At 40.6% G+C, this 13,733-nt stretch overlaps 1 protein-coding gene across 3 annotated transcripts in view; it reads right to left on the bottom strand.

Moving 5' to 3' along the window:
- frmd4a (FERM domain containing 4A) overlaps positions 1 to 13,733 on the bottom strand; it is a 94,934-nt gene that overhangs the window by 74,049 nt on the left and 7,152 nt on the right. The window contains exon 1 of one of the 3 annotated variants that reach the window (XM_080304763.1): positions 645 to 835. The exons of the other annotated variants lie outside the window; for them this stretch is intronic. Within the exon in view, the coding sequence (XP_080160889.1) occupies positions 645 to 677 (33 nt within the window). The 5' untranslated portion in view covers positions 678 to 835. Of the gene's footprint in view, positions 1 to 644; positions 836 to 13,733 lie in introns of those variants that run through there. 3 annotated transcript variants of the gene reach the window in all.

The raw sequence follows: 13,733 nt of genomic DNA, 5'->3' as shown, positions 1-13,733 counted from the left end.
CCCTGGTACTGTACGTTCTAAAGTAACACACAATCGCTAACACAGACAGACACATATAATTTACTTCTCTCACAAGCCTTTTCTGTGTGCTTCAGGCTCAATCACTGTCCAACAGATGCTGAGTACAGGGTACAGCCTATAGTCAACTATGCCGGACAGGGACATGAGCAACTAATACAAAAGGTCATGTTTAACGGGAACAATAGTGAAAGGCCACTTTCAGATATTCATCCAATTCACTGCACGGCTCCTCCCTTGCACCTCTTTCTGTGCTCCTTCTCTACCATAAATCAAAAGGCCAGTGGTTTGTGCTGAATGGAGATGGGCACCACTTTGAAAACACTGAGTCATTCTTTCAAAGCAATCCCTTGTTAATCTGTTCACACACACACACACACACACACACACACGCACACAGACTGCATGCAAGCTGAAACTAAATTTCAGGTTTAACATTTTTACCTACACACCAAACTGAGACGTGCGCCTCCCACTCTCTCCCTGCATCCTGCCTACAATTTCTGATTTATTTCAGCAATCATGCAGCTTTTAGGGCACGCCATCTCAATCTATGCTATTCTGGTGATGGATTCCTGTGGAAGAAACAGCGTGTGGGATGCTCTGCAATCCCCATGGTGACTTACCCGCGTCCTCATTGGAGACAGCAGTCCCTCCATAGTTGATGAGGTTGGTTCCAGTGGGCTCGGGCCCCTCTCGATTGTGTCACCGTATTATTCCAGTCCGCAAATAGATCCTGTTAGAAACGCTGTCTCATCCTCAGAGCGAACATCTCTTCTACAACACTGCTCCCTACCCACCCAGAGAGCCCAGCGCTCTGACAGGCTCACAGAGAGAGCCAGTGTCTGTATGTGTGTGAGTGCAAGCATATAGACACACACACACACACACACACACAGAGGGAGGCAGCAGGAGAGAGGGCAGTGCCAAACTCCCAGTGCTTCTCCTCCTTCCGCCAACCTGTCAGTTGGTGTGGATCTTCCCGTACAAAACAGTGTGTCTTTAACGTGCAATGTCCACGGAAGGTTGCCCTCTCTTTCTGTCTCTCTCTAACTCTCTCCCTTTCTCCTTGGCTTTCGTTCTCCCCCTCTCTCTCCCTCTCCCGCTCTCTCTCTCTCTGCCTGTCCTCTTCTCTCTCCCTCTCCCTCAGTGCCTCCAGCTACATTTGTTCCCTTCAATGTGGCAAATGATTGCAGGTTTTTTTCTCGCTCTCTCTCTATGGCACAGCTCTCCTGGCAGTGCTCTCCCTCTGCTTGCACTCTGATCTCTCTGTCCGCCTGTTTTGCTACCTTGGACATCCCCCCCCCCATCTCCCATAATGCCCTTTTGTCGATCTTCCTGCTGACTGTCAACTCTGTGTTCCCGCCCAAGCTGGGGGGGTGGGTCAGACAAAATGTACATTTGTAGTACGTGTAAAAAAAAAAAGGATTAAAAAAAGAGAGAGAGAAAAGAAAGCGACAAGAGGGCACTCCTGGGTCTCCTATTGTCCCTACAGACAATAGTGGCTCTTAATCGCCTAGCAACCTGATCAGCCTCTTTTCTCTTAACAGACAAGGCATGAGTCACTCTCTAGACACACAAGTACACACACAAACCCTGTCCCTCCTTTCCTGGCATGCCCACGCTTACACAGCTACACCTGCACCAAAGCCCACAGTATATATTCATAGCATGTGACAGGTCATCCGGTATATTGTGTTACAGCAGCGCTTTGGTGCTGTGATGTTAGATTCTTAGATTCAGTCTGTTGTTGCTCTATTACAGCATTACAGCGTTATTCCCCGTTATAAATGGATGAAAATGTGAACAAATCATCACCTCTGCTCTGAGTTGCATCTCGCCGTTGCCATGGCAACAATGTCCGTTAGGGTGGGCGCACGCAGAGGCGGTGGGATAATTCTAAATAAATAAATAAATACATGGAATAAATAAATAGATAAGTAAATCACTCCTGTGCCTGCTGTCTTTCCTCAGTCACAGCAGCTGGATCAAACTATGCACTTAGAAGACATCAGTGGTTCAAATGGCTGCCCGCTGACTTCAACAAGCCTTTATACCTGGAATGCAATTGAAGCACTCTGCCTCTCCTGTTTCTTATCCTTGCTTCTTGTAATTGACCCAGATAGGCCCAAAAAAGAATCAAATTAACTCAGATGATTGCTATATAATTTATCTTTGAGGATTCCTCATTAGCTTTTGTCTACAGCATAACATATCCTTGCCCCTCCACAGTCCTAACCTTTAAATTTACAATGTCCTTCTGATAAAAACAGTAAGAGAACAGTAATAACTTTTTATGTATACCACCATTAACAACAGACTTTGCAAAGTGCTGTAAAAGAAGTGAGGAAAAAGAGGAATCTGCTTGTAAATTAAATAAAGAAAGCCAAACAGAAATCCAACACAAAATGATGAATGGAGAGGCTGTTTAAAATTAACAATAAAATGACACATTATATTATACTGACAAAATGTCAATATTAAAAACTATCAATAAACGAATGAAATGAATAAAAACACGGCAACTGAAAAATCCTAGATGATTAGACAGCCGATTAAGGACCATAAAAAATTAAAAGTAAAGTACATTTTTTAAATGAAAGCAAAAGTATTCAAATTGCCCTAAGAGTATTTAAATTGACCTAAAGGACATCACTGATGTTGTGAGCGTTATCTCCTCAGGCAGGCTGTTCCAAAGCTGAGGAGCCCTGATGGCAAAATCAGTCATCTTTACATTTAAGCCCTAAGCACCTCAAATTAAAAGGCTGTGAACTGGTTCATACGGGCACATCGGCATTTTTGACCCAAATCTGCTTTAAAATTGGTCAGTAAAATCCCAGAATCAATTCTGAAACACACAGAGGGCCAACAGAGAAAAGCCAAGGAAAAGCGTGTTAAACAAATGGTTCTAAACACTCTTAATGTGTGCTGAAGTGGAGATAAGAGGAATAATTCCATTTATTACGTCTAACTTTAACACATCAGGCTGCGCAAAAAGCATCCACTGCTCTCTTCCGTAACATGATTTGGTCAAAGTGCATCAATATGTGTGTCTTCAGGTACGTTTACATCCCAGCAGCAGTTAATCAATGGCCAAGTGATTGATTTGTGTCGACAAGCTGAAATCCTGCTGTGACCACTACACCATCAGATATCCACTGCACCGATGAAAAAGCAGATAAACTGGAATCTGCTGTCAAAGTTCAGCATTGATCGCAGCCTTGCCTGGACGGCGCAGACATTTAAGCACAGCAATGCATGGACATGATCACCAATGTGGTCCTATTATGTTCATGTATGAACAACAAGCATTGTCAAACTGATTTTATCGTTAATGCAAAGACTGAGGTTGCACAAGAGTCTTCTCTGGACTACGCCATCACAAACATGAATGTATGCTTAATAAAAGCACTGCTCGGGGATCCATAAGGTTGAAATTTATGCAATATTTACAGCCACTGAGCTACTAACCATCTAATTAAAAAGGGATAGCATTCAAAGTCATGAATTTCATTAATGACGCATATATAAACAAAAGATTTCCCTCGGGAAAACACTCCTCGGTTCACTTAACATAAGACAATTTACTACTTCACACGGAACATCGCCATGACACCACGCGACCGTATCGCTGCACGTGCTAACAAATTCACACGCCTCAGTGACATGAAACAGACACAGATGAATAAACATAAACAGACAGTGCAGACACACACTGTATCAATCCCTAGTTCTGTAAAACACCAGCTTATTGATGAGGTGAAAATTGTCAGGCGCCACAGAGGTCTCTATAGGGAGGCAAAGAGAGGAGCTCAAATTGCATTAATAAGATGACCTCTGACCTCACAGCAGGCTCTTAAATGTAAGTTTATACATAAATCTAGAGCGCATTTGCACCTGAAAATTATTTTATTTTCACAGCAAATTTTCACAGTTTCTGTTTCTCTTTATTAAATATATATTACTACTCTGGCTAAATAAAACATTTTTTTTGAGGGGACAAACATAAAAATTCATCGAGGCATAAGGTCGAAGTGCTATTTTTTTTTTTTAACCAAACTATATGTGCTGTGCCAGGCAAGCCCTACTGTCATACCCATATATCACCATCACACATTACTGCTGACAGTGAATGTTAACCTGTCAGCAAATCCTACACACACACACACACCTCGTCATCCCACTCACTATTACACCTCTACAGGACATAAAGAATAGAATGGGTGGAATATAGGGGGTGATAAACATCGCAATCACAGGACAATACTACACAGGGTATTGCACATTTCAATAATGCACACTTTCCTTAAACCCATCCCCACTGCCTCCATCCTTTCCCCATCCCCCTTCATCTACTCTCCTCTCCTCCACTTCACTCCTGTCCCCGTCGCCCCAGCTGAACCCCAAAATTAATCCCTGGTGACTTTTTCCATCACGCTGATGTGAGCAGACACACTTTGGTCCGAGTGTGCAGCTTTATTGTTCTGGCGCCTCTAGGTTCTCGCACGCTTGCTTTTTTATATTCTTCTGCGTTTAACCCTCGTTGTAAATTTCACACTTTCCAGTACAGACAACAGCATTTCCACTGAGTGAACATATGAGGGTCACATCATGGACAAATGTGAAAATGGTGTGTAATTTTCTTCTGGCTGTTTGTGTTTCTATTGAGAGCTGCAATTACACTGCAAAAAGCAGACGGCCAATCGGCTGAGGTAATTAGAGACTGTAACTTCATGGGGAAACAAAGGAATTAATTGCAATGATTACCAATTAAACTACATCAAAACAAAGAAAAGAAAAAAGAAAAAGAAAGCATAAACGAGGTTTGGTTTTTTTTATTGAGTTTTTTTCCTTGTAGAGGCTCTCCAACTCATGCTTCAACCTGATGTCTTTTTTGTCGTTTAATCTGTTGTTCCATCTGCCACTCTGGACGTTTCAGTGCTCTTCTGATAAATTAGCCAGAAACCACCTTTTTAGTTTGATTATTTAGTTTGATTTTTTAAAATATCCAATAGTGGAAATTCAACCAGGGAATATCTGCAGAACTACAGCACTGTGCAAAGGTGACTTGAGTCACCTTTCACAAAGTGCAGCACTTTATTGAGACCCGCAGTGTGTATTTAATATGAACACCTTTATTATGCAATATAATAATAATAATAATAATAATAATAATAATAATGGATACTTTATTGATCCCCATGGGGAAATTACTTGTTTTTCTCTGCATTTGACCCATTCACTCAGTGAAGCAGTGGGCAGCCCACTAAGCAGGCGCCCGGGGAGCAGTGTGTAGGGACGGTACCTTGCTCAGGGGTACCTCAGGGTAGCCGTTAAGTGGATTCGAACCGCCGACCTTCCGATCATGGGGCGACCACTTTCTGAGCTATCCCTGCCTAAGCCTAAACTCTCTTAGGTAACCTCATTTATTTAAGTAGTCTTCAGGAATAGTTCTCCAGGCTTCTTGAAGGACATTCAGAGCTCTTCTTTGGACGTTGGCTGCTTATTGCTCTGTTCCCTGATGGCATGACAGCACTTCTTCAGTAATGTTGAAGTCCGGGCTCTGAAAAGGCCAATCTATGAATGATAGCGTTTCATTGTCTCGGTGTGTGTTTTCATCAAGGTATGCTTCTACTGCATCAACATATAATCTAACGTTCACTGCCATGCTTTAAAATGAACCCAATGCCAATCAGACACTTTCTAGAAGGTATTTCATGGTAGCACATAATCAGATACTTTTCCGCAAGTGCAGCAAAAACACTTTTCTGCATTCACAATGCCATCCGTTTTGATAAGATCCACTACCTGTACCTTTTATACCTGTTTCTTTTCCTTAAGAATTGCTTTTTGACAGCCACCCTTCCACTGAGACCATTTGCGATGAGACTTAAGCAAACAGTAGATGAATTAACTGAAGCTTTAGCTGTATCTCTCAGCTCAACTACCAGGTCTTTACTGGATTTCTGCCTATTTCTTGAGAATGTGGCTTTTAGATACCGTTAATCTGCTGCAGAGAGCTTTTTACACAGGACACTTCTTCTTTTGTCCTCAAATTGTCCATTTACCTCATATTTTTTAAATACACACTGCACAGCAAGCAGCTTTCAGCTAATAGCTCTTTTGGAATTATCTTGTTGGTGCAAAAATACTACTTTATATCTGTTTTTATGTATTCAGTGGGAACAGATTTTTGCATCAGGCTGCTAGGAACGAAGTGCCTGAAGATTCCATTTAAAATAGTCTTTTCTCTGCTATGTGTAGACACAACACAGTTTCATCTCTTTGGTTAGATGCCTTTTATATACTTGCGAGATTCATAGGTCAGTGTTAAGTGACTCAGCAAACAAAGATCACAATACTGTGAAAATGGTCAGGTCTGAGGACTGGACTAAATTAAATAAATATTAAAAAAAACAAAACAGCCAGTGGCCAGGAAAAAACTTTGCAAGACCTTCAGAGAAGAAAACTATTGCTCAAGACCACTTTAAAAGATTACAAGAAAGTCTGGCTGCTTGGAAGAAAACAAGATATAAGAAATGAAGGATGAGCCAAGACTTTTGCATAGTAGGATATATCAAAACCTATCTGGTACAGCAAGCCAGGTGACTACACTAAACAAGAGACTGGCAGCCCCATGGCAGAATGGGACAACAAAACAGAGAGAAACAGTGGAAGGAAAGAAAAAAGGAGTCATATTTATCATTATTCACTGTGTGTCCGGGCATCTGGCTGACAACAGAAGACCCTATAAGTCAATGTGTGACCCTGTCACACAACAACAGCTAAATCAATGCCAAAAGAGAGTAAGCTGCTGCTGACTCTCATAAGGTGGACAGGGACTTCTTGTCTACACAGACTAACAGAATCGGCTCAGTAGGGAGTTGGAGAGATAAGATGTGTCCCTGTTAACAATCACTGTCAATACTGTGGGAGGTCTGATGGAAAAACTGGCAGACTGGGACCCGCTGCTCCAGGTTTTCACATGTTGGGTGTAAATTTCAGTCAACAGCTTCTATGCTTGATAATCCTAGGATAGAAAAATCAGTATCATCCCTTGAATTTTACCCTTCCACTCTTATTTCTGCCTCCACATTAAGCCTCAAAAGAGGCAAAAAAGCAATCTCGTAAATTAATATTGACAAATCTATGTGGTATGTGTCTGAGGGATTAAAATAGTAAGCCAATGAAGTGTTGATTACTGCATTAATCTACTAACCACATAATCATCATTAAATATTTAAACTGTTCACTCTTGGTAAACGTTTGGTGTAAAAGGATTAGTCCAGGAATTATTTAAGCATTGAAATAGAGTAAAATCATCACAAAACACACGCACTCATACACACTTTACATCTGAGAACTGAGGCGTTAGTCTCTGTTTTCAACAAGATGTTAGTGCAATTGGTTTTTGCTATTTAGAGTCACCAGTCATGGCCAAGGTTGAGATTTACTGTTATATATTGGGGTGTGCCAAGGGTTCTGGCCATGTTTAAGAGCGCCAGGTTGATTGTTGCCAGAGGGAATATGTCTGACATCTAATCTAAAGTTCATTAAACAGCAATCCCTAGAAACATGCTGCACTTGCACATTGATATGCCCTTACACACACATATCCGCAGTCACCCACACCCACACACAAACAGAAACTACCCTGCACCAACATGCACAGACGCATACATTTGATATGTGTGGTTGCCCTCATTGGCCTGCAGTCCTTGGAGGTAGTTAAAGGAAGAGGGGGAAACCCCTTCTCTTCTCTCACACCTCACCACAGCTCAGAGGGACGAACATCTTATCTCACTACTGCAGAGAGACAGAGAATTAGGAGGGAGAAAGATGGATGGGAGAGGGTAATGTGAGCAGGGGTTTGTAGGCGAAGGACATACGGGATTGAGGGAGTGTGGGCATAAGAGAATAGCAGCGAGAGACAAAGAGGGTGAAAATATTCAATCAGCCTCATTTCTCCAAGTTTTATGCACGGAAAAAAAAGCAGCTTCTGTGGGACCACTGATTGGAAATGTGTTGTACAAGAACAACATAGGCATCAGCTGGACTATATTCACGTTTTTTTCCACAAGACATCTCACAGGAGCCTAGAATCTTCTCCTCCATAGATGTGCTAATGTGAAAACACTTTCTATCCACCACATATGTGCGTGCTGATGAAGTGTTATCGGTGCCAAACAATATTTCCCCCTTATTTAAATGCACATTTGGGTAAGAAGGAAAGTGAATTGATTTTATTCATCGTGAGCCATGGCATGAGCATGCCCGATGCTATGAAGTCATTCCAAAACGGTTTCCTAGCAACCGTCGTCACGGGCAACCAGCATTCTCTGCAGACAGCACACCGAGCCTTGCAGAGAGAGCGAGAGATACACAGAGAGTGACAGCATGGTGGAGAGTTGACCGCAGTTAATTTGGTGTTTGTGTGTCAGGCTTTGCTTATACAGACTCATCATCTACATTCATGTGTCACCATTACTCATAGCGGTTCATGAAAAGCCTTTTCTTATTCAGAGGAAGTGTGCGGCTTTGCAGTTTTGCCATGATGACTCCTTTTGCAGGCAAAGACACTCACAGAAATGTGACCTATTTCGATATTCCTGACACACGCTGTACACTCAAACACATGCCCAAAGCATGGCCAGAAACTCAGTATAGCAGGTACCAGGAGTGATGCATTATTCACCTGCAATCAAACACTGCCCTCTACTGAAGAAACTCTAATAAAACATGCTGGCAGTTCCTATATTCAAATAAAATGCGCCCTCTTTATAAAAAGAGGTTGAAAGCTAAGCATTAGGCTTGTATTTGATGACACATCAAATAGCAAACTGTTTGAAAAAGTTTATTACTGCTAAAGCTGTAATCATGATTAAAGTAAAAAATTACATATCTTTCCTCAGGGAGAAAGATTCCTATACTATATATGTTAATGTGTATGTCGACCTTTAACGAACAAAGTTTGGAGCAGGTTTCTGGCAAGTCTGACAACTTTTAAGATGAATGTAAGAATTTACATATACTGCACATACACTACTACTAATACACTATTTTACAACCATTAGGAATCCATACAGTAAGTAAATTCATCCTTCACCCCGTCATCAGTGTGCCTGTTGGGTAATACATTCCCTCAGTACTAAATAATATATATATATTTATTAAATATTATACATGACTGAGGGAATTAGGCTGGTTAACGTCAGTCAGTCTTGATATCAGTCACTGATCAGCAGGACTGGGTCTTAAGTTTTCAGCTAATAGCTCTGGGTGGAAATTGTGCATTAGTTTGAAATGAACTGAATACAAATTACCGGACATCGTTGTAATAAGAACCGTAATTAACTAAATTACAAAACAGATAAACATAAATAAATGTTCACTTAAAAATGGATGCAGCCACAATTTTTTAAATTTCAAAAATACTCTTGTTTCCTTTATGCAAATTGTTTAAGCAAATAAAATGCATCCTCTGTTGGTCAAATAAAATTTCCCTTACAAAGACAGTCATTAACAGTGTAATCATAATCTAATTACACATCTTGTAAGTTTAGTTTATTATAGTTTCATATTTTTGTAACTTGCTTACATAATCCTGATTTAGCCATAGCAGAATGACAGCCTATTATGAACCTCATTTATACACTGTTTTTACTCTCTTTGTGTGTGCGCACAAACATGAACTAGCTCATGGGTACACACCTTTTACAATAATTTGCAATAATAAAACGTTACTATTGACTTAATGCTCTCTGACCGGCTGAATTTGCATGTAATGACAGGTGTGCTCAAATGACCAGAATACAACACTTCCTGCAGGCTCCTGGATGCATTAAGAACTGCAAAATGCACGGTACAATTTTAAAAGCACAAATGATCATAGATCTTATATTAGATATATAGTTGTGGTCATAACTTTGCATTTGGCCAGGGTGGAAATGATTGTACAGCATACATCTTCAATGGTTTTCATACCTGAATATGTTAACTTCATTAAAAACATTTAATAATTGTTGCTGAACCTATTAACTTCTCATTAGTGATCATGATTGACTACAGCTGGTAGGTCCTTTTTGCCAACATAAAATGGTTTTGTTTGACAGCACTCATTAGACTGACTAACACTCGGAACAATTGGAAAGTCCAAGGAACTCAGTGAGGATCTAACAAGGAAACTCACAGATTTATACAAGATCATCAGTTAAAAACACTATATGTAAGTAGAAGCCATCATTTTGCCAAGGCCTGGAAGAAGACCTAAACTGTTACCCTCCGATGAGCGGGAATTGGTTAGGATCTTCAGGAAGAACCCTGGAACCACTAAGGCTCATACCTGCCTTGAACTGGAACTAGTGCATGAACACCAGGGTCACTGTCCACAGTTAAGTGAAATATACATCAATATGCAGAAATCTGCAGATGCCCACATGGACATGTCAAATGCATACAAAATGCATGCAAGTTTTATGGACAGATAAGACAAACACTGAGCTATTTGGCAACAATGACATGAGGTACGACTTTCAAACAGGCTTTATCATGTCTTTATCTCCCTCTAGAGGCAGAAAAACGAAAGGTTTATAGCTTGGCCCTCTTTGTCTTGCTCTGCTCTGCTATTTCATCTTTTTCATTTTACCCCTGCTCCATGGAGAATTAGCTGTAAAATGCATTCAGGTCCATAAATATCTGGATAAATTGACAATCTTGCCTCTTTAAACGACCACAGTGGATATGAAATCACACAATCAAAATGTTATTGACGTGCAGACTTTCAGCTTTAACTCAGTGGGTTAAACGAAAGTCTTGCTTTCATTGTTTAAGAGTTAAAGCCATACAGACACATATACACACAGGCACTTTTTGTACTGTAAGCTATTACCATATCATTACAAAAAAAAAAAACACCCAGTGAGTTAATGAACATCACACCTAAATCATGACATTTCTAAGGGTCACAGGGAGTTAAATCAAAGATTTTGTCGGTCATATGTGAAACTCTGTAACACAGTCTTGACTAATTTTGTTGCAGCATGTGTGTTTGTTCTTCTGCTAATATTTCTCAACACCTAGTTCTGCAGTTTACATCATTTTTCACACAGGAAGATCATGCACTGAAATTGCACTTTCTGCTTTTCTATAGCTGTTCCGTTACTTCTCTTAACTGAACTACACATGCAGTTGCTCCTCACAGAAAAGCAAGAACACATACCTGGTGGCACTGAGCATTTTAACATAACATATTTTTTAACATTAACATATTTCAACATATTGCAATAAATGCACGGCGGGAAGAAATGACATTTCGCATTTCAACTTCCCACCTTATAATTAAACCGTCTGAAACACATTCAAAACCTTATTCAAATACCCACTCAAATGAGACCAGTCATTGTTAATGGTGCCTTAAATGGATATCCTGTTTGTTACCCTGCTATACTGGGTAAGCCTTGATATGAAACATAAACATGATCCTCAAGTTTACATAGGTTTTGTTTTGAATATATTCTACATCACAAACATCTCCACTGGAAATTAATCGTAGAGAAATAAAGATTTTTTTCAAAAAGCGTTGGATAAGATGACTGTTGCTAGGACAACCAAGGTCATATGTCTGTGGAAGCGAGAGACAAAAAAGAAAGACGCAGCAAAGTCAGTCTGATGGGGTGTGCTGATTCAGTTACATCTGACTGTCATGGAATATTTTAAGAACTGAACACTGACACATAGATAAACTGCAGTACACACAAAGCAAAGAGTTTCTCAAGTCTCAGAAAGTCTTCTATTTCTTGCTGAAAACAGGATGTTGGTGATTTGTTCCTGGTTTCACTGCCCATACACCCATTTTTTTCTTTTTTTTTCTTTTCTTTAAAGCAAAGTTAAAGCAGTAGGCCAGGAGGACCGCAGCTACCATTCGCCAATTTGAGCAGCCAGCAGGAAAATATTATTAAACAAGGAGACAAACATCTCCACAGCTACTGTGAGTTCATCATGGGCAACATGAAGTTTGGCATATACACAACCAAACAGTTAACGTTTTACATTAAAAAGCAAACAGATGCTGTCGTTGATTATTTTAAAGTCACTGCTTTTCAGTAACATTGTCATGCCACATTTTGTTAGAAATGTTGATGCGGTTCAGGTGGGCTAAGTGGGTCAAGACATGGCTAAAAGATGGAGAGGACCCAGAAGAACGGTAAAAAAAAAACCTCAAATAAGAGGCACTCTGACATTAAGAGAGAAATTTAAGAGGTACAAAGAAAAAAGTTGATTTGTTAGTGAAACTGTGAATTAACTGTTTCCTGGTATGCAAAAACAACCAGTTTTAGGCAGCAAATACAGCCATTTTGCCAAAGAAGTCTCACAGTTACCCAAAACACGTTCTTGACATGGTCACCAGAACGCTTGTATGGACACTTTTAAAGTGCACAACCCTTTGCAACGCATTTAAACACACAAACATGCAAGGACCAACATGCTGTGCTAATGAGGTGCAGGAGCATTTTAAAACTTTTTAAATGCCCATGCACCTTTTCCTAAATTTAACCGAGAGGTTTTTGGTGTTTAAACTAAACCAGTGAGAAAAAGTTGCAAGTGAGTGGAAACACAGTGTCAAACAGAACACAATTCAGTCTCCTGGATGACAAACCTTGCGACTTTATCTCTATAAACGATGGACCAGTATCTCTGTTTCCAATATTGCTGCAACCGATGTATCACGGCAACAACGGACAGAAGAGAATTATGAGATAAACCTGGCTGCTGAGTACAAAAATGGAGCTAATCAAGCCTTCTGTTATTACTGGATCAACTGAATATAATTGAAGGACTTCACTGGTAGACAACTGCTTTTTGTTATAAATAAATATACTGAAACCATGACTAAGTGTGGTTTTTAGAACAATTCTGATCTGTGTCCTGCCCAACAACCATCACTGTTCTATAGTAGCTAAACCCTGCCTTCTTCAGGGTTGTTGCTTTATTAATGTAGGGTGTTTTGCTGACTTTCCATAGGATTGGCATGTATAATTTGACCCAGATGAAGACGATATATCTCTCATTTTACACAAAGGGCTCTTCAAATGATTCCTTCTCTTTTGGAGCAGAAAAAAGGAAGCTGCAAAAATATTCCCTGAGTTTACCTAACATAACCTTGCACGTACAAGGTAGGCACGATGAGAAAATGTGACAGGTGAGTTACTTTGCACATGTATGACAAAGTGACTCACCCGTCATATTTTCTCTTCATGCCTACCTTGTAAGTGCTGCTAACAGGACAGCTCTTCATTATGACAAGGGCCTGTTCTATGTTAACTCACTCCATATGGAAGACAATCAGCCCCTCTGGGACCTGTGTCAACCAGAGTGTGAAATGTCAGATGCATGCACGTTGTAGCACACACACACACACACACACACAAATATACACATCCATGACCCACGGCAGTCACATTCACAGCAGCAGACACACACACACCCACACAAAGGGAGAGAAAGTGAACTTGGAAGCAAATCGAGATTGGTCTTTCTAGTCAGACATCTGCTCGGTCCCAGAGACAGATGGTGAGCCAATCAGACCGCCTGGTGCCTCTGTTACTCCCCGCCTCTTGTGCCATCCTGCTGCCCCTCCCCTAAACCTGCATCCTGGCTCACATGACAGGTGGCACCTTGTGAATGTGACACTGCCACTGCCCTGGAAAATTATTTAT

The sequence above is a fragment of the Astatotilapia calliptera genome, chromosome 7, assembly GCF_964374335.1.
Source record: "Astatotilapia calliptera chromosome 7, fAstCal68.1, whole genome shotgun sequence".
Classification (NCBI taxonomy): domain Eukaryota; kingdom Metazoa; phylum Chordata; class Actinopteri; order Cichliformes; family Cichlidae; genus Astatotilapia; species Astatotilapia calliptera.
Note: the sequence above shows the minus strand (reverse complement) of the source record. Positions and strands in the feature narration are given on the sequence as shown.